This window comes from Chroicocephalus ridibundus, chromosome 3, assembly GCF_963924245.1.
Source record: "Chroicocephalus ridibundus chromosome 3, bChrRid1.1, whole genome shotgun sequence".
NCBI classification, from domain to species: Eukaryota; Metazoa; Chordata; class Aves; order Charadriiformes; family Laridae; genus Chroicocephalus; species Chroicocephalus ridibundus.
This window is the reverse complement of record NC_086286.1, coordinates 36,316,242-36,337,892: the sequence shown is the minus strand read 5'-3', so window position 1 is coordinate 36,337,892 and position 21,651 is coordinate 36,316,242. Positions and strand designations below refer to the sequence as shown.

General features: G+C 63.9%; 1 protein-coding gene across 5 annotated transcripts; it reads left to right on the top strand.

Moving 5' to 3' along the window:
• The first annotated feature begins 1,016 nt into the window (after window positions 1–1,016).
• Window positions 1,017–21,537, top strand: LOC134512892 (uncharacterized). Of its 5 annotated transcripts, none has more exons than XM_063328732.1 (32): window positions 1,017–2,130; window positions 5,303–5,410; window positions 6,841–6,996; window positions 7,709–7,840; window positions 7,956–8,147; window positions 8,236–8,319; window positions 8,472–8,590; window positions 8,751–8,865; window positions 9,140–9,226; window positions 9,545–9,660; window positions 9,841–9,985; window positions 10,208–10,314; window positions 10,424–10,505; window positions 10,888–11,019; window positions 11,289–11,545; window positions 11,725–11,848; window positions 12,018–12,212; window positions 12,519–12,674; window positions 13,195–13,415; window positions 13,713–13,890; window positions 14,202–14,348; window positions 14,556–14,954; window positions 15,297–15,416; window positions 16,502–18,049; window positions 18,451–18,531; window positions 18,767–18,853; window positions 18,998–19,089; window positions 19,319–19,404; window positions 19,978–20,044; window positions 20,170–20,327; window positions 20,626–20,757; window positions 20,969–21,537. In XM_063328732.1, exons 1-32 carry the CDS (start codon window positions 1,702–1,704, stop codon window positions 21,202–21,204), a joined length of 6,288 nt encoding a protein of 2,095 aa, XP_063184802.1. In that variant the 5' UTR covers window positions 1,017–1,701; the 3' UTR covers window positions 21,205–21,537. The 5 variants fall into 5 exon arrangements, with proteins under 5 accessions (XP_063184802.1, XP_063184801.1, XP_063184800.1 ...); XM_063328731.1 differs by having other exon boundaries at window positions 1,020–2,130; window positions 9,143–9,226; window positions 20,623–20,757; XM_063328730.1 differs by having other exon boundaries at window positions 1,020–2,130; window positions 20,623–20,757.
• The last annotated feature ends 114 nt before the right edge of the window (window positions 21,538–21,651 follow it).

Below are 21,651 nucleotides of genomic sequence, written 5' to 3'. Positions count from 1 at the left end.
CGCCCTTGGATGGGACTCGCTGGGCAAGGGACAGCTTGCATCAGGCAGGCTGGGAGACGGAGCAGTAGCTTTCAGTCCCTCGTGTCTGCTCATTCTCCTAAATTCTGCTTATGTGGGAGCCAAGAGTAGGGCCTTGGCAGGGCTTTTGAAGGGAACAACAAGGGAAGGAAATGAAGCCAGACAGCCACCAGGAACAAAACAAAGGTTAGGCGCAGGAGGGAAGCGGAAGGGCACAGATGCAAGGCACGGACCTTCCTGCCTGCACCCTCACCCTGGCTAGCTTGTGCTCCCCTGGCCTGCGGGAGCCTGGCTGCTTGCCCCAGGCAGGCTCAGCTTGGGAGCACAGCTGGAAAGCCTGGGACGCTGGTTACCAGCTGCTCTGGAGCCCCGATCACAGCTCTTTCCCACTGGAGTGCCCTGTCTGCTCCTTGGTCTGTGCCCTGGGGCATCCCTTGCTTGCTCTCCTTGGCGGTCCGCCTGGTCTGCATTCCTGGCCCTTGTGGGAGAAGGGTGGCAATTGCTGGCGCTGGCAGAGAATGACAGGCAAGCATATTTTGGAGCCGGCTGCTTGCTTAGGGGCTTCAGCGAAGCCTTGTAGTGAAACAGAACCCCGTCCTGACAGCGTACATTTCTGTGGTGGGCAGATGTTCCTCCCTCGCCCCCCTTCTTCCCCCAGCACTGCCACCCGGACAAATGGGGTCCTGGGCTGAGGAGCAGTATCGTTTACAGGGAGCATGTGTCTGGCCTGGGAGGAGGGGGGCATTTAAATGGACAGCTGGTGGGGGTTTTTTTGTTGTTGTCCCATGCTCTGGAGCTGTTCCTGCCATTTGGGCTGGTGGCAGGTCCACGTGGGGGCAGCTGAGCAGCACAGGCTCCTCTGGGAGAAAGGGCTGAGCGGGAAGGATCCCAAGGAGGGTAAGAGGGACCAGGGGAAGAGGTGGGGAGGAGAGCGGTCCCCTCCAGCGCTTCTCCCCCAAGCAGCCCCCGCTCCCAGAGAGGCGCAGACCCCCCGAGACCCCCGCTCGGGGCTGCCGCATCCCTCTCGGGTGCGAAGGTTCCTCAGAGCTGCTGGGCACCTCGCGGGGGAGCTGACGGTGCGCCCGCGGGCTCGGGGGGCCAGCATGCCCGCCCCGCCGCTGGCCGCCCCGCTGCTGCGCGCCCTTCTCGCCCGCCTGCTGCCGCTGGCCCGCAAGCGCCTCCTGCCGCCTCTCCGCCGCCTGGGCCGCCGGCTGCGCTCCCGGGAGAGCCGCCAGGCCCTGCTCACCTGCCTGCTCTGCCTCCTCAACCTGCGCAAGAAGGTGGACGACTGAAGCCCGCCGGGGAAGGGCAGGGCGCGGAGCCTCACCCCCCGCCTCCCCTCCGCCCGCCGCGGGAGGAGGGACCCGGGCAGGGGAGGGGACGCGCCCCGGCGGGGGCGGAGGGTTCGTCCGTCCCTCCCGTCCGTCCCTCCGTCCGCGCCTTGCCGCTCCGGCCATGGGAGCCGGGCCGCCCCCCGCCCCGCTGCCCCCCGCCGCCGGGCCGCCCCGCTGAGCGCCCCCGCGGCAAGGGCCGGCCCCGCCGCCGCCCGCCCCGGGGAAGGAGCCGGCGCCGCCCGGGCGGTCTCCATCACCGGCGCTGCCGGGCAGCGGGGGACCCGCGCCGCCGTTTGGCCCCACGGTGCCTCGGCTGTCCCCCTGCCCGGCGGCGGCGGGGAGGGCGAGGATGTCGGGCAGCACGGCGAGGAAGGTGCAGCCCTTCACCATCAGCACCAAGCTCTCGCTGCCCAAGTGCGCCGCCGACTTCCCCGGGGACGCCTGCCCCGGCATCGCACTCGCCTCCGCTCTGGACAACCACCGCGGCCTCCGCCGCAGCCTCAACGAGCGCATCTCCCTCTACCTGGCCCAAGCCCGGGCCAGCCCCGCCGCCCCCGAGAGCCAGCCCCGCAGCCCCAGCCCCGGCGAGGATGGGGGGACCGACGACGAGCGGCTGAACCGCAACTCCCTCGCCCGCTCCATTAAGAAGATCACGCTGTCCAACTGGCACGGGGAGGCTGGCCCGGGAGATGCGGGGGGACCCGGGGACCCTGCCCGGACCGGCGGCGAGAGGAACCACAATAACAACAACAGCAGGACAGGGAAAGCTCAGTTCAAGGTAAGCGCTCCCCGTACCCTGTGCCCTGCTCTCCCCGCTTGCGTGTAGTTCCCCCTTCCTGGCTGCCAGGGGCTGGGTAGGTCCCGGGGAGGCTGCACCCCGGCAGGGGATCTCTGCTGCCTTGTCCCCAAGCCCTCCAGGCAGCACTTGCTACAGGGCTCCTGGGGTAGTTTCTTTTCCTCCTGCTTCCCCCCCACCATGTACTTTTTGGTACCCTCAGGCTGGAGATCTTTGCAGGCGAGCTGGAGACAAGCTTTCCCTAGGGCTAAGATGAATCAGAAAAGCTCTGCCCTAGAGCCCCAGCTGTGGAGGGCTCAGCTCTAGGGATGCCCATGAAGACGGAGTTGTGTGCGGGGGAGCTGGGAACTTGCTCTCATGCATGCCGGAGGGGAAACCGAGGCTGGGAGAAGGGAAGTGACTCATGAAGGGCCACACAGCCAGGCAGAGCCAGGACAAGGCCAGGAGCAGGACCCAGGGCTCTTGGAACCCCACCCTCCAAGTGTGAGTGCTAGCAGGCACAGAGATCCGAATCTGTCAGTGCCGGAGCCCAGGAGACCCCCTGTGTGGCTGCAATGGGGCAGAAGGCAGCTCGGAGACTTAGCCATCGCTGGCAAGAGCAGGCAGGAACTCCTTGGGATTTAACCCTGACCCGCAACAGCTGGTTTCCCGGCGGGATAGCTCTAGGGAGAGCTGCACAGCCCACTGCCAAAATCCTCGTCTTCATTGCCAATAAAGGCCAGGCACGGCCTCGCAAGAGCTGCCGCTTCCTCCGGCATGCAGGCAGCTCCTCGCTGGGCGGCTGGAGTCTGCGCAGCCCAAGGGGCATCGGCATGAGGGCTCCCCTCTTTCATATAAGGTAGGGACACGTGCTCAGCGTGGTGGTGTGGTGCGGGACTCTCGGGAGGCTGCCAGGATCGGCCCCTCCTGCTTGTCCGGTTTGGGGGGGTGGAGCTGGAAGGGGGGGCAGGCTGCAAGATGGAGCTTTGAGAGGGAGAGCCAGGGCGCAGGGAAAGGCGTGTGTTAGGCGGGACGGCAGCCGGCAGAGAGAAGGGAATGCTGTCCCCCATGCAGGGCACATTAGGGCTTTCCCAAGCATTCCCCCACGGCCCTTGTCTCTGCCCTTCTCTCCTGCCCTGTAAGAACGGGGGACTGTTCTGGGATAAGCACAGTGCAGCCCGGGAGAGTCTGGCCCTACTCGTCTTGCTCATGAGAAGTCACTGGCACCTACTCTTATACGGAAATGTAGCAAGCACATGTGCCATGTTAATTTTGCTTTTAATGAGGGAAAGAAGCATTCACAGAGGAGGCAGCTGAGGCCGCTGCACTCATTTCACACCTGGCTTTGCTCATGTCATGAAGGCCAGGGTCCTGCTGGGGAGTGGTTAGCACAGCACCTAACAGATGCCAAGGAAGGCACAGCTCCTCTCCCAGCCTTCGGTTGCTGCAAGAGTTTGTTGTTTTGTTGGAGCAAGGACCCAGCTCCGGCCAGAGGGACCGGGGAGGAGGGGCAGTCCCAGTGGAGCAGCTCTGCGGGAAGGATGAAGTCATCCTTGTGCCGGCAGCCCTGTTTTCCTGCGGCTGACGGATCGCCAGACGGGGACTTTAAATAAAGCTCCCGTGTCACCTGCAGGCATGTCTCCCATGGCTGAGCCCTGGAGGGGGGCGGAATCACGGGCTGCAGCTGGCGTGGGACGCTGCTGCCTAGAAGAGGGGCTTCCTAGAGTCTTATGCCTTGTAAGCACTTCACATTTAGCTCCCTGCCATTCCCTAAACGGGCATCCAAACCTCTCAGCCCTGCAGTTGTGAAGGGGGGTGCCTTCTCCTTCTGGCACCCTCCTTCCTGCCAGACGCGCTGAGCTCTCGCTGCGCCTGCCGGGCCATGACTCAGCCTTGCTCCCTGCCTGCTCTTCCTCCTCGGGATGGGATGCTGTGGCGTGGTGCCGTGGTCTGTCCTCTGCAGCCACCAGCCAGGCTCCGCAGCCCCCTGGAAAGGTCCAGTGGTGCTGGTCTCCCAGGGGTTATAGGGTTGTTGGGCTGCTCATGGGGCCCTGAGTCATTCTGGTGGCAGCAGCTGTAGCGCTGGGGGATGTCATCCATGTTGGGACTCTTCTTCAGTCACACGGAGAAGGTAGGAAGGCACTTTCTGTGCAGGCAGGGAGTTCTGCTTTGCCTGGATTGTCTCCCCTTTGGATGCTGGAGTGGTCCGAGCAGTGGTGGGCTGGATCCGGCTATGGCTGATTCAACAACCCCATTTGCTGCAGCCCCAGAGGAGACCAGGGAGGAGGTGTCAGGGCAGCACGTGTTGCCCACCACCCTGTGCTGCCCTGTGCAGGCTTGGATGGCTGTTACAGAGACAGCAAGGTGGCCCCAGGGAGGGAGTGGAAGGAGATCCCTAAATAGATCCCTAAATCGGCCTGCTGTATCCAACAGCCTGAGAAAAGATACATCCTAAAGGATGAGAATAACGGCCCTTGTGCATGATCCAAGCAATCCCACGCACCTCTCCTCCCGGGCCTGGGCTCTGTTAAGGATAAGGTAACACGGAGTTCATCCTGGACCTCCTCTCTGTGGCTGGCAGTGGCTCCTGGACTTCCTTCCTCCTACCTCTCCTGCTCCCACCCTCACGCACCCCTGTCCCATGGGAGCCCTTCCCTGCCGAATCAGCCACCCCCTTAACTCTTGCCTCTCAGACAGGCGGACATCAGGGATCAGCAGCTGGGAGGATTCGGGTTTGTGCCGGTGGAGTTAATGTCCTCCTGTACCCTCGTGCCTCTGCCCTACTGTCCTAGAGATGGGCGGGGGGGCTGACCCTGAGTATCCTTAGATGACCAGGGGCCAGTGGTGACCACTGAATGGGTTTCTGCTCATTTTGGAGTCAATTCAAGAGAAAAAAGGGGGGGGGGAGCAAAAGTGGAGAAGGTGCTGAGCAAAGCAAGCTTAGAGCTCTTGCCATTTGCCGAATGCATGGCAGGAGCTGCAGATGCTGCCTGGAGTATCTTGGCCTGGATGTGTAAGGAGGGGTGGGCAAGAGCCTTGCCAAGTGGTGTCTGAGTGCTGCTGGCAGCCTCCTCTGGTCCAGGGCAGGGGGAGACGGATGCGTGCTCCTCCATCCCCTCGACTGCTGGGACAGTTGAGCACTTCCAGGCTCATGGCTGCGCCTTCCCATCTCTAGGTCTTCCTCAGGAAGGACGTGGATGTGGAGAATGAGCAGCAGGAGGCCAGGAGTCCCCGGGCCAGTGGTTTCTGCTCTCCGGTGGACAGAGGTTCCCCCTTCTATGCGGTACGTCCCCCTGCCCTCCCCATTTAGAGGGTCTGACCCAGGGGCACAGCTTAGGGCTGAGCAAGTGAGGGTGGACGCGGGTGGTCTGCCCAGGCACAGGTTTGGATGGAGCCTCGCCGCTTTAAATGAGTGAAGGGACAAGCTGGGCATGACAGGGTGAGGGGACAGCCCCCATGCCAGCACCCAGAGGTTTTATCACTTCCAAGGGAGACGGATTATGGGCTTCTCCAGCTCTGGCCATGGCAAGAAACTGAAGATCCCAGAGTCGCAGGAGGGCCTGAGAATATGTGTTGCTATTTTAAAAAAAAAAAAAAAAAAAAGAAGAGGGAAAAAAAAGAAAAAAAAGGCCAGAGGATTTCTCTAGTTCTTGTGGTTAGTCAGAAAGACTTTGAAAAGCGACTCCCATGCCGTCAGCGGGGCAGCACATGCCAGAGTGCTTAGAGAGCCCAAAACAGTTGCCTGAACCCTGCTGCTCCACAGGCTCCCGGGAGACTGCGCCCTGGTGGGCTTGGGGGCGGCTGGGACCCCATGGGGCCGCTCGCAACAAGGTCCCTCGGGGAGGAAGAGCTGCTCCAGCCCAGCCCCGGGAGCAATTTCTGCCTGGTGAGAGGAGGCAGTGAGCCCTGTGCCTTCAGGTTTCTCTTGAAGATGCTCAGGTTCCGGTTTGCCACCGGTTAGTGTGTGGTGAGGCCCCCATCCCCGGGCAGCAGGGTGGGAAGCGAGTGCCCGGGTGGCTGTGCCGTCCCCTGGGTTGCGTGCAGCTGGGCCCGGGGCTGAGCTTGGAGGGGGGCCAGCACTTTCCCTGGCTGACCTTCGCTGTCACCCCCGGCAGAGCTGGAGCCCTGACAGAGAGTTTCGTCAGCGCCAGCCGCCAGCGAGGCTGAGCCCCAGCGGAGATGCTGCGCTTCCTGCCCCCACCTCCCAGCCACCGCCGCTCGCTTGGGATGGGGGTCTCCGGGCACCCCTGAAGGAGCGGTGGGCTGAGCTCGTCGGGCACCTGCCCCATGTACCCCCATCCTATCCCTTCCTCTGGGGTGACACCAAATAGATGATGCCACAGACACGAATGCTCTTCACAGGGATGTGCAGCTTCAGGCTGGAGGGGCAGCAAGCATGGCGTCCCCCTCTGAAGCGGGTGTAGAGTCCAGCCTGGGTGCTGGGTGCCAGCCCACCAGCCTGGAGTGACCCAGGGCTGAGGGGCAGCCTGGCAGCCCCCTGCCGAGGCCGCAAAATCCCCCAGTGTGGCCTCTCTAGAGGGGAGCTGTGTCTCAGGGTGCTGAGAGAGCACCCCGAATATGTCAGTGAAGGAGGGGGCTTGGGGACGAGGCTAGCTGACCTTGTTTACTTTGGCTTCTGAAATGCTCTGGGGAGGCAGTGGGGAAGGCTCCCTGGGGCAGCACACTGATCCCCCCCATCTCTGCCCACCCCAGCTGGCAGGTCCCCCGGCATCATCACCCTGGAAAGAGAGCCCCAAGGGCAAGGAGCCCGTGGTGGCACTGAGATGCAGTGGGCGAAACGGCGCGGGAATGGCCCCCCTCCTCGACCCGAGCCCCCTGGTAGCCCAGTTCAACCGGGAGATGCTGCAGGTGAGGCCAGCCGGGGTCCCTGCCCAAGGGGCTGCATGGGGAGCCGGGGGTGGGGGTGGGGACGGGACCGTCAGCCTTTCATGTGAGCTGTGGGGTGGGGTGCGTGGCGGGGAGGGCTGAACTCCCAGCCCCGAGCGAAGCCGTGGTTGTGGCATGAGATCATGTTTGGCCGCCTCTCCCTGGCTGTCGGCCCCGGGGAGAGGGGGTCAGCCGCACCAGGGCCCTGCTTCCTGCCCATGTGCGCACGCTCCTCCCGTCCCTCATCCTCCTCCTCCTCCTCCTCCTCCTCCCAGCCCCTCTCCCTCCCCAGTGGCGTGGGAACCAGGATGGCGCAGGGGGGGCACGGGAGCTTCCACACCACACTGGGGATTGCGCATGGGTGCTTGCACTGGGGAGCAGGGTGAGGGGATGCTTCATGCAGGGATGCCCCATGCAGACACCCCCAGTCTGGCCTGCCCGGTGGGGCCCCGGCTTCTCCTGCTGGGTTGGGGCAGATGCTGGAAAGGAGTGAGATGCTGCTCACCTTCCCACCTCCATCGCCACCAATGCTGTCCTGAGCCCCTTCGCTGGCCTGTTGGCTCTGGGAGCAAACGGGTTGTCAGCCAAAAGGGTGCCCTCCAGTCCCTGTCGCAGCTTTGAGGGGGGATTTGGGCTTGTGTCCCCAAAGCCGCGTCTTCGGGATTCCGGCCATGTGGCTCTTCCCACGTTGCAGGCGGAGGGCTGGGTGCGAGGCAAGCTGCGGGACATGAAGGACGGCTGCGACCTCCAGGACTGGGAGGAGGTGGCTCAGACCCTGCAGCGGGACATGAAGGATTTCGAGAACACCCTGATAAAGCTCAACCAGGTGAGGCCAGGCAGCGGCAAGGCTCCCATTCCCCACAGCACCCGCAGCCCCGGGCTCTCTGCAGTGGACGGTCCCTGGGAGCCCCTGATGCTGAGTGGGTCCTTTGTCCCCACAGATGGGCGAGCAGCTGATATGGCGGGCGAGCCCCAGTGCCGAGGGGGTGCGGAGGCAGCTGCTGGCCCTGCGGGACCAGTGGCAGCTCTTGAAGCAGACGGCTGCCAGCCAGAGCAAAGCCCTGGGGGGGCTGCGGAGCCTGCAGGACTTCAACAGGAAAGCTGAGCGGCTGGAGGCATGGATCAGGCACAAGGTGTGGGGCATGGGGAGCGGGGAGCATGGTCCAGGAAGGGGGACAGCTTAGCTATCCCCCTGCCTTCTCACATCCTCTCCTGGCCCAGGAGGAGAAGCCCTCCCTGGCAGCCCTCCTGCAGGAAAGCCCGGACAAGATCCAGCTCACCCGACGCATCCTTGACTTGAAGCAGGTGAGAAGCTGCTGGGGGACCACCGGCGTGCTGGGCACCGCGAACCCCACGGGGCTGGGGCATGGTGCAGGTCCCTGAGAGGGGGGCAGGAGGGATGCCAGGGGATGGCCAGGGGATCACAGAATGATGATGTCTCTCTCTGCTGGGGCCAGGAGGAGCAGCAGTTCCAGAGTTTGCACGAGGAGCTGAACAGCCTGGCCCAGAAGCTGGAGAAACAAGGCAAAAGTGAGAGCAGGAGCATCTCAGCTCGGCGCAAGCACCTCAACAAAACGTGAGTGGAGGACATACGGGCTGAGCAGGGGCAACAGGGACCTGACGGGCTCTGAAGCAGGACCCCTGAACCTCCTGCCTGCCCCCCACTCGCCCCAGCTCTGCACAGCTCCCCAGAGGAGCGGGGGCTGCCCTTCACCTCTCCCCTTCCACCCACACAGGTGGCTGCGGCTGCAGGGGACCCTGAAGGAGCACCATGAGGCACTGCAGCTGGCCCTGGAGGTGGCCGCCTGCCTCCAGCAAGCAGATGCCTTGCTTGGGGCCATCCACGCCAAGGTACCAGCACTGGAACCAGGCTCAGCCTGCTGCGTGGCTGTTGCATGGCCAGAGTGAAACTGGGCAGGCAGCACCTTGCTCTCGTCCCCTGCAATGGGGGCTCCTGTGGTCCCAGCACCCTCAGCCTGGGGCTTGGGGAGACAGCTGAGGGACGGAGCCTGATGTAAGAAGGGGAGCCAGAGCAGCAAGCTCAGCTTTGCAGTGTCCCTTTCTGCTGGAGCTGAGGGCAGGTCCCTGTCCTCCTCCCGCCGCTGACTGCAGCTTCTTCTTACAGCAGAGGAGCATCTGCGGTGTGGGGAAGCCAGGGGAGGGTGAGCCGTGCCGGGATCGGGATGTCAGGGACATAGCCAGCCAGGTGATGGTAAGTGCAAGGCTCTGCCTCGTCTTCTAAGCCCTGGGGAGCATCCCGACGGAGTGCGGATGTGTGCCTTCCCAGGTCAGCGCTGGCACCAGCAGGGCTGGGGGCTCAGTGGGCACCCCATGGCTGTGTGGGGTGGCCGGGACCATGTGATGGATCGGGGAGATGCCTTAGGGGCAGCAGGAAACCAGGCTTGGTTCTCACCACCTCCCCTGCTCCCGCAGGGCTGGTGGTGGGTTGCCATCACACACTCGCACCATGGCTGCAGTGGCTCATCCCTCGCCAGCCCTGTCATTGCTCCCCGGCTTCTCTCTCCTCCAGATGCTGGACGTGACCGTGTCCCAGCTCCTCAGCCTGCAGCCCAGCCTGGCAGCCCAAGTCACCCCCAAGCACCGAGATGTCAAGGAGAGCTGGGCGCAGCTCCAGCAGGCGCTGAGGTAGGGCACAGCCTGGCAGGAGACCCAGGGTCCCAACCCTGACCCCCCAGTGATGGAGCCAGAGGCTTGGGGAAAGACCTGGGTTAGCCCTGGCAGGCTCTTTGGGCCACCAGCTCCACTTAAGGACTCTCTTTTCTCCATCCTCTGCTCCCCTGGGCCTCCCTTGCACCCCTTTCCCAGGACAGAGAAGGCTCCGTTGCTGGTGAGCAATTCCCCGAGGGGTGAAGCCATGGCTCCGACCACTGAGCCCCGAGGAGATGATAGCAGCCGTGGGGCCATGGGGAAGGAAGCAGGAGACAAACGGACAAGAGGCCCTGGGAGCACGGTGAGCACGGGTATCTGCCTTCCTTTGGGCATCTCCAGCACCTCTGCCATGGGAGGATGGGAAGCTTGTGGGAAAGGGGTTCGAGTGTTGGGCAAAGCCCAAGCTGAGTATGCCTGTGACCTGGCCCCACCACTTATGGGAGGCGATGAGTGCTGGGGTCCTGGGGTAAAGTGGTGCACACTTTGGGCTGGCAAAGAAGGAACGGGAGCCCTTGTGTCGTAGGTGCCAAAGGATGTGCCAGGGAAGACGGCGGAGCATACAAGAGGGGAGGAGAGCAGCCCTGGCTCTCCAGCAATGGGGCAGCCCCCTCATGGAGGGGACATCAAAAGGTACTGTCTTGTGGAAATGGCTGCAGGGAGCAGGATGGAGCTGGAGGGGATGGGGATGGCAGTCCCCTGTGCAAGGGGCAAGCTGCCCTGACTGTCCACCTCTCTGCAGGAGGAGGAGAGAGGCAGAGGCTGAGTGGGGGACGCAGCAGCTGGAGGGCCAGGTGCAGGACATCTGCCAGACAGTGAACGTGGTAATGTTTCCCCAAGAGTCATCTACTTTGCTCCCAGCCCAGCCAGGGGAGCCAGTGTTGGGGTGGAAAAACATCCTTCCCTGACCCCTTCCTGCTGCTTGTGGGCATGCACGCTTTTGCACGCACACCTGTCCCTGGTGTGGGCACTAACACACCACATCTCCCTGCTCCCCGGCAAGACCATGTCCCCGCACATGGAGAATGTGTGTCCCGGCATCCCCCCATGTCCATTCGGGGACGTAGAAGCAGCACAGATGCAGCGGGAGCTCCTGAACCCCAGCTCCAGCCCTGGGGCTGTGCTCCTGGTGAGCACCCTTGGGTGCGGAGTTGGGGGACACACACCAGACAGGCGTCCATCCTAACCCCTCTCCCTGCCTCCCAGGAGGAGCCGGTGCCGGCGGGGCAGCCGGGGAGCCCGCAGGTGGAGGCCATGCTGCGGGAGCTGGGGGAGCTATGGGAGGACCTGCAGAGGAAACACCAGGAGAACGGCGCCGTGCTGCAGGAAATCGATAAGGTACGTGGCAGATGGGCTGGGGTGGGCGCAGGGGCATGGCCCCATCGCAAGCAGCTTGCTGGGATCATCAAGCGAGGCCAGTGCCTGCAGGAATGGGATCTGCAGTGTTGGCACCAACATCACCAGCTGGCATCACAGCTTGTGCACTGCTCCAGCTGTGCCACCCGAGCTGCCAGTGTCCAGGGTACCTGAAGTGGGGTGGCAGGGTGGCTCCTGCCTCCCCTGGGTAGCTCAGAGCCAGGCTGATGGGCTCCCCGCTTTCCCTACAGGCACTGAGGCTGGTGGGGGAGCTGGACCGGGCCGAACGGTGGCTTCAAGCTGTGGCGGGGTCACTCTCGGAGCCAGCCACCATGAGAAGCCCGGCAGAGCTGCGCCAGGACCTTGAGGAGACAGGCCAGCTGGAGAGGCAGCTCCTGCTGTGCGGCCTCAAGCTCCAGGCTCTTCGGGAGGAGGCGGCGAGTGAGTCGCCCGACAAGCACGAGGGGGCGAGGAAGATGCAGAGGAAGGTGGAGATGGTGGAGGACAAGTAAGTCCCAGGGGCAGGTCCCTCCTTTCTGGTCCCTGGGAAGGGCAGGGAGGAGGATGGTCGCCCCAGGGAGGTGCAGGGAAGAGGATGGTCGCCCCAGGGAGGTGCAGGGAGGAGGATGGTTGCCCCAAGAAGGTGAAGAGGGCACTGGCACCCGTGACAGGCACCTTTCCCTGCAGGTTGGCACGTGTGCAGGCAGCCCTGCGGCGCCGGGCGGCAGACCTGCGTGATTCCCTGGTGCTGTCTGAGTTCCTACAGGACCTGCAAGAGGAGGAGGCGCGGAGCCGGCAGGAACCTGCAGCGGTGAGCAGCGGGGCCAGGCGTCCCTCAGGATTGATTGTACTGCACCTGGGACAGGCCCAAGGGTTGGTCTGTGGCTGGCAAGGGGACTCCATGCGTGCCCCCCACCAGCCCAGCTACCCGGGGGGTCACTCTTCATCTCTCTCATGCCTGGTCTTTCTGTTGGCTCCAGCCAGGGAGCGGGTGTTGTGGCTCTCAGGGGCCTTTTCCCCTGCTCTCAGTCAAGGCTGGGCAGCCACCAAGCAGCGAGGACATGAGCCAACCCTTGGGAGAGCTGCAGGAGGCTGTGGAGATGCTGAACGATGCAGCAAAGGAGCGGGAGCGAGTCATGGAGGTGGCGGCAGAGACAGAAAGCCTGGAGCGGCTGGTAGGGGATGGAGACGGAGGGTTTGGGGATGCAGCTGGGTGGTCCACTTACAGCTGGATAAGCCAGCTAGTTGGGAGAGGGCATGTGCCTCAGCTGGTCCCAGTGGGACACAAGGGCATTGGGATACATGGGGACTGCGCTGTGCGAGGCTGGTATCCCCATCCCTCCCAGGGCTGGTGCTCCCTGCCCTTTTGCAGACGCATGGCAGGGTGTCCCCAGGCTGGGGTGGGCTGGGGCTGCATGATGAGTGATGGCACAGGGGTCCCATGCCAGGGCTCATCTCTCTTCTTCCCCCTGCCTATCCAGGTGGCAGAGGTGTCCCCGTGCCTGGAGGCCCTTCGATGCAGAGCAGAGGCACTGGCTCGAGACACAGCCCAAGCAGAGAGCGGCTTCACTGCAGTGAAGAGCGAGAAGGACCTCCAGGGGCTGCAGGACTTGCTGAGCCAGCAGCAGGAGATGGAGGTGAGACTTGGGGAGCACCATGGCTGGCCATGCCCGTGGTGGGGAGGTGTCCCGGCCGGCTGGGGCCCTCCTGGGGAGGTGCTGCTGGTCCCTGGGGGCCCAGGTGCCGTAAGCCTTGGCAAGGTGTCACGGGCCGGGGTGGAATTTTCCAGCAGAGCTGAGCCCTGCCCCGCTCCGCTCCTCTCCACCAGCCCGGGCCAGGCAAAGGGAGAGAGCTTGCATCAGCTCCTGTGTGCCAGCGCCCGGCTGCCAGCACCTCACTCATCTTCCCGCTACCGGCAGGGAGGTGACTCACATGGGCAGAGCCGGGAAACCAGGCAGCCCTCGGCTCTGCCTGTCCTCCCCTCCAAGGGTGGCTCTGCTCCCTCTCTGCAGCCCCTGTGCCAGCATCCTCCCTTCCACCCCTGCATCCTCCTCTCCATCCCTACATCCTCCCCTCCATCCCTGCATCCTGGGATGCAGGGGAATCCAGCCTGGGCGCAGAGGAGTTGGATGCACCCTGAACCTTTTCCACTTTCAGCATGTGGTGTCGGAGACCCTGCAGGGGCAGCTGGAGGAGCTGGAGAGGGCGGCTGCCCACTTGCAAGAGCTCTGCCCCGCTAGGATGTGCCCCGTTAGCCGGGAGGTGGAGGGGACGCTGCGGGCCTGGTCAGAGCTGCGGGAGCTGCTGCGGGAGACCCGGGCCCGCGTACAGCAGGCTGGCCGGCTGCGGAACTTCTTCAAGGATTACTTAGCCATGATGTAAGTGGCGATGAGCCATCGGGGTTGACTCTGCGGTTGGTTGGGGGGAAGCTGGTGAGAGCGCAGCATTGCCAGAGCATGGGCTGCTGGCGAGTACGCGGGCAGTGCTGGAGCTGCAGCTGGGCAGGACCACGGGGAGCCTGGAACAATGGGCTGTGCATCTCGCCCTGCCCCACCAGATTTGTCGCTACCCCGGCGAGCTGCTTCCAGCCACCCCTGCGCGTGGGAATGGCTCCCCTGTGGCAGGGCTGAGGAGGGGCCAGGTCGTTCCTGAGCCCCTCTTTTACATGCCCACAGCTCCTGGACGGAGGACACGCGGGCTCAGATCTTCTCCGAAAGCCCGAGTGGCCACGGCCTCCCGGAAATTCCATGTGAGGAGCTGGAGAGGAGGATTGAAGGGAAGCTCAAGGAGTTTGAGGCACTGGCAGCAGCAGGGCAGCAGCTGGTGTCTGAGGAGCACTACCTGAGTGCAACGGTAAGGGCGAGGAAAGGGGGGAGCCATATTTGCACCCCCTGAAATCCTCCAGGGACAGTCACTGGTGGAAAGAGTGAGGTGTGGGCACAGAGCCCCTGCAAGTGGTACAGGGCCAGCCATGCATCTCTGGGGCTGCTCAGAGCAGGAAGGGGTGTCACCCAGCAATGCATGCTGAGACCTGAGGTGACACCACTGACCCTGTCCCACTCCCCAAAACCCCCTGAACTGCTCCATAGTGAGGTGTCCTGGTAGGGCCAGTGTCCCTGGGCCGGGTGTCCTCGTGGGTTGCCCAGCATCTCTCCTCCCCTCAGATAAAGGAACGCTTGGAGGAGCTGCAGAGCATGCTGGGCTGGGTGCTGGTGCGCTGGCGAGCACAGAGGCACCAGCGGGACGTGGGGAGCAAGCAGGAGGACAGACAGGACACAGAGAGCCCCTCAGGCGCATCCCTCACCGGCCAAGTGAGTACCCAACTATGCTGAGACCTGCCTCGAGGCTGAGGGTAGCAGGGGCACTGGATGGAGCAGGTGGTGCAGAAGGGGAGGGATGTGCCCCAGGCTTGTCTGGGGTATGGGCACGACAGGCAAAGCAAAGGGAAGATTGTCCTGAGAAAGTGCCTGGCCCCGGCAGCCCTTCCTCCACGTTCCCTCTCTTGCCTCGCTCTCCAGGATCAGCGTGCCTTGTGTGCTCGGTCCCGGCTGGAGAGCGTCCGCAGCCCAGCAGCGTTCATGCCCTGCTCCCTCCCCAAGCTCGTGCAAGGATCAGAGCCACAGATGCCGACGGGAATGGCCATCTCCCCACCAGCATCACCCCTCTCGGATGCCCCATTGGGAGCAGAACGGAGCTGGGGGGAGCCCAGCAGCTCAACACCCTGCAGCATGGAACCCCCTGAGGAGGCTGTTGTCTGGGATCCTGCTGAGACCGCCACGCTGCTGCTGCCACCACGGGGCCCCAGCGGCCTGGGGGGGACGGTCAACCTCATCCTCAGCATTGGCAAGAAGGGCGAGAAGAAGAAGGTGCAGCCGGTGGCCAGCGGCGAGTGGCCAGGGGAGGAGGCACCGCGGACGGTACGTGGGGGACAGTAGGCGGCTTTGGCAGCACTGTGGATGAGCACCCAGCGCAGGTCCCAGGGCCAGCCACCCCCGTGCAGCCAGGGCAGCTCCCACGCAGACTGGGGGGCTTTGAGGGCTGTGGGGTAGCCCCCATGCTGGCAATCCCCCGGGCCATTTCCAAATGAGCTGTTTAGTCTGTGTCAGTCTCAGGAGAGGGACCTTTGGCTGTGACGATGCTGAGCGATGCCCAAGGGCTGAGGACCAGCTTTTGCCACCCTCTTTTGCCTGCGCTCTCCTGCTGTGGCTCCTCGCCTGCTCTGCCCTCAATTCTCTCTGTCTCTTTCTCCCCCCGCTCAGCTCCCTGCCACTAAACCCTCAGGCTGTAAAACCTTTTGGAAGCGTTGCCAGGGGCTTTTAGGAAACACTTGGGGTAGTTTAAAGCGAAAGAGAAAGCCGCCTCGCCAGCCGGTGGAAGAGGTAACATCCCTGGGGGAGGCTGCATGCCGGGCAGAGTGGCTGCATGGCGTGAACCCGCCTGCTACCAACCCTCCTGGCCGTGCCACCGTGCCCGGCCAGTGGTAGTCCCCTGGGAGAGGGGAAACCCTCCCAGCGCCATGGGCTCCAGAGTGTGGCTGCTGGGGCATGCGAGGAGGGGGCTCGGATGGGTCTGGCCACAGTTTGGCTCCCTGAGTAAGTGGTTTTGGTGGCCGAGGGAGGCAAGCCATTGCTGGGGGGCTGCAGCTGTCCCTCCTGCAGCCAACTGAAGGGGGAAGAGCCGGATGGGGCCATGTGAGGGTGCACGTGTTGGGGGGGCATGCTCAGGGGTGCATGGCTTGTAACCCCAGGGCTGGGGGCTCAGCGTTTTGCTGGGGCTTCCATCCGTTTATTGCTCCAGGCCTGGCACAAAGGGTTGTGTGCAAGGAGCCCCAAGGGCTGCCATAGCCGGGTCCCCCGTGGGGCGGCCCAAGGAAGAGGGCAGGGAGCCAGAGAGGCCTGAGGGGGTCAAGACAGGGTGGGGGGCTGCCAGGACGCTTGGGGGTCCAGCCTAAGGGGTACAGGCAAAGCCGTTTGCTTTCATCCTTGTGGCCCCAAAAATCCAGAAGGGCTGTGGCTGGGCTGGAGAGGGTGTGTGCGGGGAAGGGGAAGGGAAGGGGCCATGCTCAGTCCCTGCCATTGCGAGTGCTCTGCTGCCTGGGGACGTGCAGGGGTGGCAGGGACAGGCACCAAAAGTGGTGACCTGGAGGACAGCGGTGCTGATGGAGAACGCTATGGCACAGCCAGCCCCCACTGCACCACAGCGGCGGGGGGGACGACTCCATCACAGGCAGGGTTTCCCCTGCCTGCCCCTGCCCTGCCTGCGCCAAGGTGAGAGCAGCCCTCGGGGAGCTGGGGTGAAGCCATGCTGCTCCCAGCTCTGCATGTGCCGCTGGCGAGCATTTTCGGCTGCCAGCTCCCCCGCCTCCCTGCTTGCCCAGGCGCAGCATGGAGAGGGGGCGGTTGACGTGGGGTGATGGAGGGCCCGGCCATGGGGATCACCCCTCTCTCCTGCTCTGTGTCCCCAGGTGCAGGTGGGGGCCGGGAAAACCTCCGACGCCAAGCGGCCACCTGCTGCCGTCCGCCGCCCTCCGGCATCCAGCACTGGGACGCCGGCCGCCTCCCACACCCTGCCCAAAGCCGGGGCCGGCTCCCTTTTCAACAGCCTGCAGCGGCGGGAGCGGGCACGGGCCGAGCAGGCCCGGCTGCTGACACTGCAGGGCATCATGGGCTCCAGCTCCCTGCAGCCTGCGCCTGAGGAGCACCACGGTCCCAGCAACACATGGCCTCAGAAATGCGGCCGGAGGAAGGGGGGGCCGGGGGCGGCCGCCGCCACTGGACCCCAGCTCGGGGAGCTGCTGCTCTACGTCAGGAACCCGCTGGTGCGGGACATTGATGCCGAGTGCGGGGCAGCCACCGGGGACCCCCGCCGACCCAACCCAAAAACCACGTGTCCCCATCTGTCCCTGGGCTCCGTGTTCAGTCTGGAGCTGCCCCGGGACGTGGCGGTCCTGGGGAGCCACCGAGGGGCCACGGCACTGCGGGAGGAGGTGGAGGGGCAGGAGCAGAGGCAGGGCAGGAGGTTGAGACCATGGGAGCCCACAGGCACACACAGGGCTCGATGGCAGGAGGAGGTGGATGTGGATGGACGCATTCCCCAGGCACCCAGCGAGGGGCTGGGGACATCCCCCAAGGGCGACCGAGGAACGTGGTTCGAGGAAGTGAGCTTCAACCCCAGCTACAGCCGCCAAAGGGCACACCGTGCCGGGGAGGAGCCCTGGAGCCCGCAGCATCCCGGCAGCGCCACTGAAGACCTCCTGGACTTCAGGCCGAGCCGGCCATCCCGTGTCGGCGTGCCGCATGAGCGGATCAGCCAGGAGGGGGAAAAGCTGGCCACCCAGCTGGGCAAGGATGGCAGCCCCAGCGCCGCCAGCAGGGCCAGGCATCACAGAGGCACTCGGCTGGAGCTCAGGCCATCATCCCCCACCGCCATCCCAGGCAGGGCAGGAGCCATCCCTGGCACTGCCCGCACACAGCGGCCAGCTGGCAGCGGCCAGCCTGGGGGGTCCCCAACTTCCCCTGCCGCCCCCACCCAGCTCTCTGTCTTCGAGTGGGCACTGGGGTCCCCCCAGCCCCCCAGCCCCGTGCCAGGCACTGGGGAGGTTTGCCACCCTGCCCACGGGCAGTTTGAAGAAGAGGAGGAGGAGCTGCAGGCCATCTGGGATGGGGCGGGCAAGCAGCAGGCACCTAGCCCACGGGCAGGCAGCCGTGCCCACTGCCGGCCAGAGAGCGGGGTAGGCAGCCTGCCCAGCCCTGATGCCACCGCCGGTGGGCCCCTCATCCTCTCAGCGGCCAATAACGTGCTGGTGGCCAAGTTCACCCTTCCCACCGCCGCCCGGCTCCTCCACAGCCCTGCAGGAGAGAAGAGCCCCAGCGTGGGGCACAGTGGCGATGGCAGCCCCAGCGGGCACGGGACGTCCCCCCGCATGGAGGAGCTGGTGTCTGCAGCCCCACTGGACAGTCCGGGCGCCCGGGATCGGTGGAGGCATGGGGAAGAGGAGAGAGAGGGCAGCAAGGTGAGAGCCATGGGCTGGGGGCTTTCCCTCAGGGTCAGGTAGGGAGTCAGGGGTCACCCCAGGCAGCAGCTGGATTACCTGCTCCAGCAAATGTGACCTGTGTTTGGGGACTCCCTAACTCAGGTTGCCCCTTTGCTCCAGCTGCGGGGGGTGGGGAAGAGCTAGGTGCTGACTTTGGGGGTCCCTGCAGCCCGGCACCCCACACGAGCCCTCAGCCTTAGCAAGGCAGCACTTCACCCCAAAAGCCTACAAACAGCCCAGGCCACAAATTTGCTCCTGTTATCCCATTCCCACTTTGGCATCGCCCAGCGGGGATGGGTCAGGTGGACCCCATGTGCCCATGGGCTGAGCTGGCACAGCTGGCCCTCGCGCTGCTTCACTCACCCCCTGTCTCCTTGCAGGTTCCTCCTGGTAAAACGGAGTTTCAGATGATGGAGGGGACGCTGGAAAGGAAGCATGTGTTGCAGACAGGAGGGAGGAAGGTACAGGCATGATTATGGAGCTTTAGGGCTGGGCTGTTGGTATGCGGTGGAGGGAGGATCTAGGTTTAGGGGTGGGAGCAAAGCCAGGGATGCTTATGGTGCTACCATGGGAGTGGTGTTGGCCATGCTGGGAGGGCAGAGCCCACCAGGACTGGGGGGCATTTCGAATGGCAGGGGACCCGCCTGTCTTCCAAACCTGCTGGTGTTACAGCCGTCCCCTGCTTGTGTCCCACAGGCCAACTGCCGGGCCTGGGGCCTCTTCCACGCTGTGCTGATGAGGCAGACATTGTGCTTCTACCAGGACCGCAGGGACAGTCTCAAGGTGCGCTGAGGGAGGGGAGGGGGGAATGGGAGGGGGCTGGCATCGGTAGCGGGTACCTGGAAGTGAGGTTGTCCTCACCCCTACATCCAGGGAAGGCAGAGCCTGCCAGCCCCACTGTTGGTCTTGCTGTTCCCTGTGCTGCAGAGCTCCGTGGTGGCCCTTCCCCTGAACCTCTCCGGGGCAGTCTGCACTCCAGATGCTGAGTACACCAAGAAGACCAACTGCTTCAGGCTTCAGTGAGTCACCCCAACCCGGGGCACCCTAACGAACCGCAGTCCTCCCGAATGTGTCCCTGCTGGGACAGACACACACCAACACCCCTAGCCAGGGCCACCTCCATCCAGTGCTTAGATGAGGGGTTCCTTCTTTCTTTCTCACCCACTTCCCTTCTTTCCCAGGCTGGCGGGGGCTGTGGTATGGGCACCCCACCTGGGTCTCGTTGCTGACTTGTTTTCTCCCCCGCAGGCTGCGGGATGGCTCCGAGTACCTCCTGAGGGCCCCCTCCCAGCCCCTCATGAACGAATGGGTCTCCAAGCTGCAGCAAAACTCAGGTGAGCAGCCCTTGCCAGCGGAGCAGGGGCCCAGCTATATGTGGTTACTATGGGTGTGCAGCCCCCGCCAAGCCCTCTGATACATGGGGTAGGTCAGAAGAGAAGCAGCAGGGTGTTGTCTCTGATTTATGCATCCTCCTAACCTGCCTCGGGAATGGCAGTTCTTTGCCAGGCAGGATTTGGAGGCTTTGTTTTCACACCACATACACAGTTATAAATCAGGAATAGCACAACTGACGTCAGTGCAGCTTCAGTAGCAAAAAGCCAGTGTCGGGAAAATTATAACTGTGCCTTGGTCTTCCTCCATCTCTTCTGCGAGGCCTGGAAACCCCTTGCCTGCCCTTCAGGCAAGGAGATTTGTAATACTGAGGTCTTCCCGCTGCTGTACCCATACCCAAGGGGGCTCAGGCCCCGCCATGAAATCCTAGGGTGGTTGGCGGGACAAAGAGCAGGGGCTACAGCAGGAGGTCGGAGGGGTCAGCCATGCAGTGTGGGCACCTGGAGCTGGGGCTGGCTCCATGGGATGGTCCTGTGCACTGCCAGCACCCAGCAGGATGTTTGCTGTGCCCTCAGGTTTCCCCGAAGTGGATTACTTCCAGGCGGCAGCACAGCGTGTTGAGGGCACCGGCAGTGCTAGGGGGTGAGTAGCCAGCAGCCGGCCAGCCAGGTCTCGTTGTTACAACTCTCTTGCCGGTGTGTGCTGCTCCAGCAGGGCATCGGTGGGCCAGTCTGGTTCACTAAATCTCTGCTACTTTCCGGTTTCAGCAAGGTCCCCAGCCCTGGAAGCTCCCACCTCCAGGGACATCATCAGGTCATTACCGCCAAGAGCCAGGAGATCGTGGTGCTACCCCGCTCAAACGCCCGGCTGCAGCGGCCTCTGGGCAGCCAGGACAGCCCAGGCGATGGGGCTGCAGCAGCAGCAGGTGACTTTCCTGCCTGGCTGGGCTCCTGCTGTCCCCCGTCTCCTCTCCCCAGCCCAGAGAGATGCAAGGGAGCTGACCGTGAGAATGTGGCTGTTGGTCAGTCTTGAACTCAATGGGGTCTGGGCCAGGAGTCCCAGGGACCCTTGCCCAGGAATGGGGGCGGGGGAAGACCAGTTACCTCTGTCACTTCCTGGGATACAGGGATAACCACGCAAGTTTCCCTGTCCTCTTTGGGGCTGACACAGGGGTGTCCTGTGGTGGCCTTGCCTTATGACATGTCTCCGTTCTGCTTCAGAAGATGCTCATGGGGCCGGGCACAGGGAGCAGCAGTGGTCTCCCAGGGGGTCCCCCGGGCTGTGGGACAACAGCTGCCAAGAAGACGACTTCGGGCTGGTGGCCAACAAGAGGAGGTCCTACTCCTTCACCTCAGGTACGTCTCTGTTTTCGCTATCACTGCCAGGAGGTGGCACTACTTCCCCTGTCCCCACAGACACCCAAGGGCAGGTGCGATGCTGCTCCAGCACCCACCCTGTCCCACATCCCTGCACCCTGGGCTGCAGTCCCCCACTCGGGGAGGGCTCTGGGGGACTGGCAGCACCCATTGGCACCCTGCCCTCCCCACTGACTGCTCCTTCTTGCAGCCACCTACCAGAAGATCACGCCGGTGGCCGTGCCCAAGGAGCCGGTGGAGGCTGGGAGCAGCTACTCAGTCACCCTCTACATCGGGGAGCAAGCGGCGGCTGTGCCACGGGCACGCTGCCACTCCTTCGTGGCCCGGCCGGGGAGCCCACGGGACACGCTGGGGGAGAAGACCCCCGCCCCCCCTCGCCCCAAGAACAAATCCGTCTTCAAGAAGTTCTTTGGGAAGAAGGAGTGAGACCCAGCTGAGGGGGGAAGAAAAGCCCCAGCCTGCCCTTTTTCCTCCTCTTAGGTGCCATCCTGGCCCGGTCTCTGCTCCCAGCACCAGCTCACCACTTGCCACCTCCCTGGGGGCGAGACGCTGTGGCAAGCGGCTCTGCTCCAGCCAGCCCCAGGGTTGCACCGTGCCCCAGCCACTGCCACCCCAGACCTCAGCCCGGCGCTGAGCACCCCTCCTGCCCCCCCGCCGGGTGCTCTCCCTGGGTGCTGCTGGCTCCCCAGGCGTCTTGCTGACATGCAGCACAAGCAGGGGTGGAGGGGTGGATGTTTTTATTAAAAAACAGATGCTTAAGCCTGGGAGTTTCTTTTTCCATCAGCACCCGCCCGCGCAGGAGGAGAGGGGCTCTGCAAGGTGGTCCCTGCTGAAAGACCTTCAGATGAAGGGGGACCTTGCAGCGGGTTTTGT

Excerpts from the sequence above, each read along its gene's own strand:
- LOC134512892 (XM_063328730.1), top strand. The coding sequence starts at position 1,702 with ATGTCGGGCAGCACGGCGAGGAAGGTGCAGCCCTTCACCATCAGCACC. Across the intron at positions 9,986-10,207 it reads CAAGAGGCCCTGGGAGCACG|GTGCCAAAGGATGTGCCAGG; the intron begins GTGAGCACGGGT and ends CTTGTGTCGTAG. Across the intron at positions 18,854-18,997 it reads ACCGCAGGGACAGTCTCAAG|AGCTCCGTGGTGGCCCTTCC; the intron begins GTGCGCTGAGGG and ends CCTGTGCTGCAG.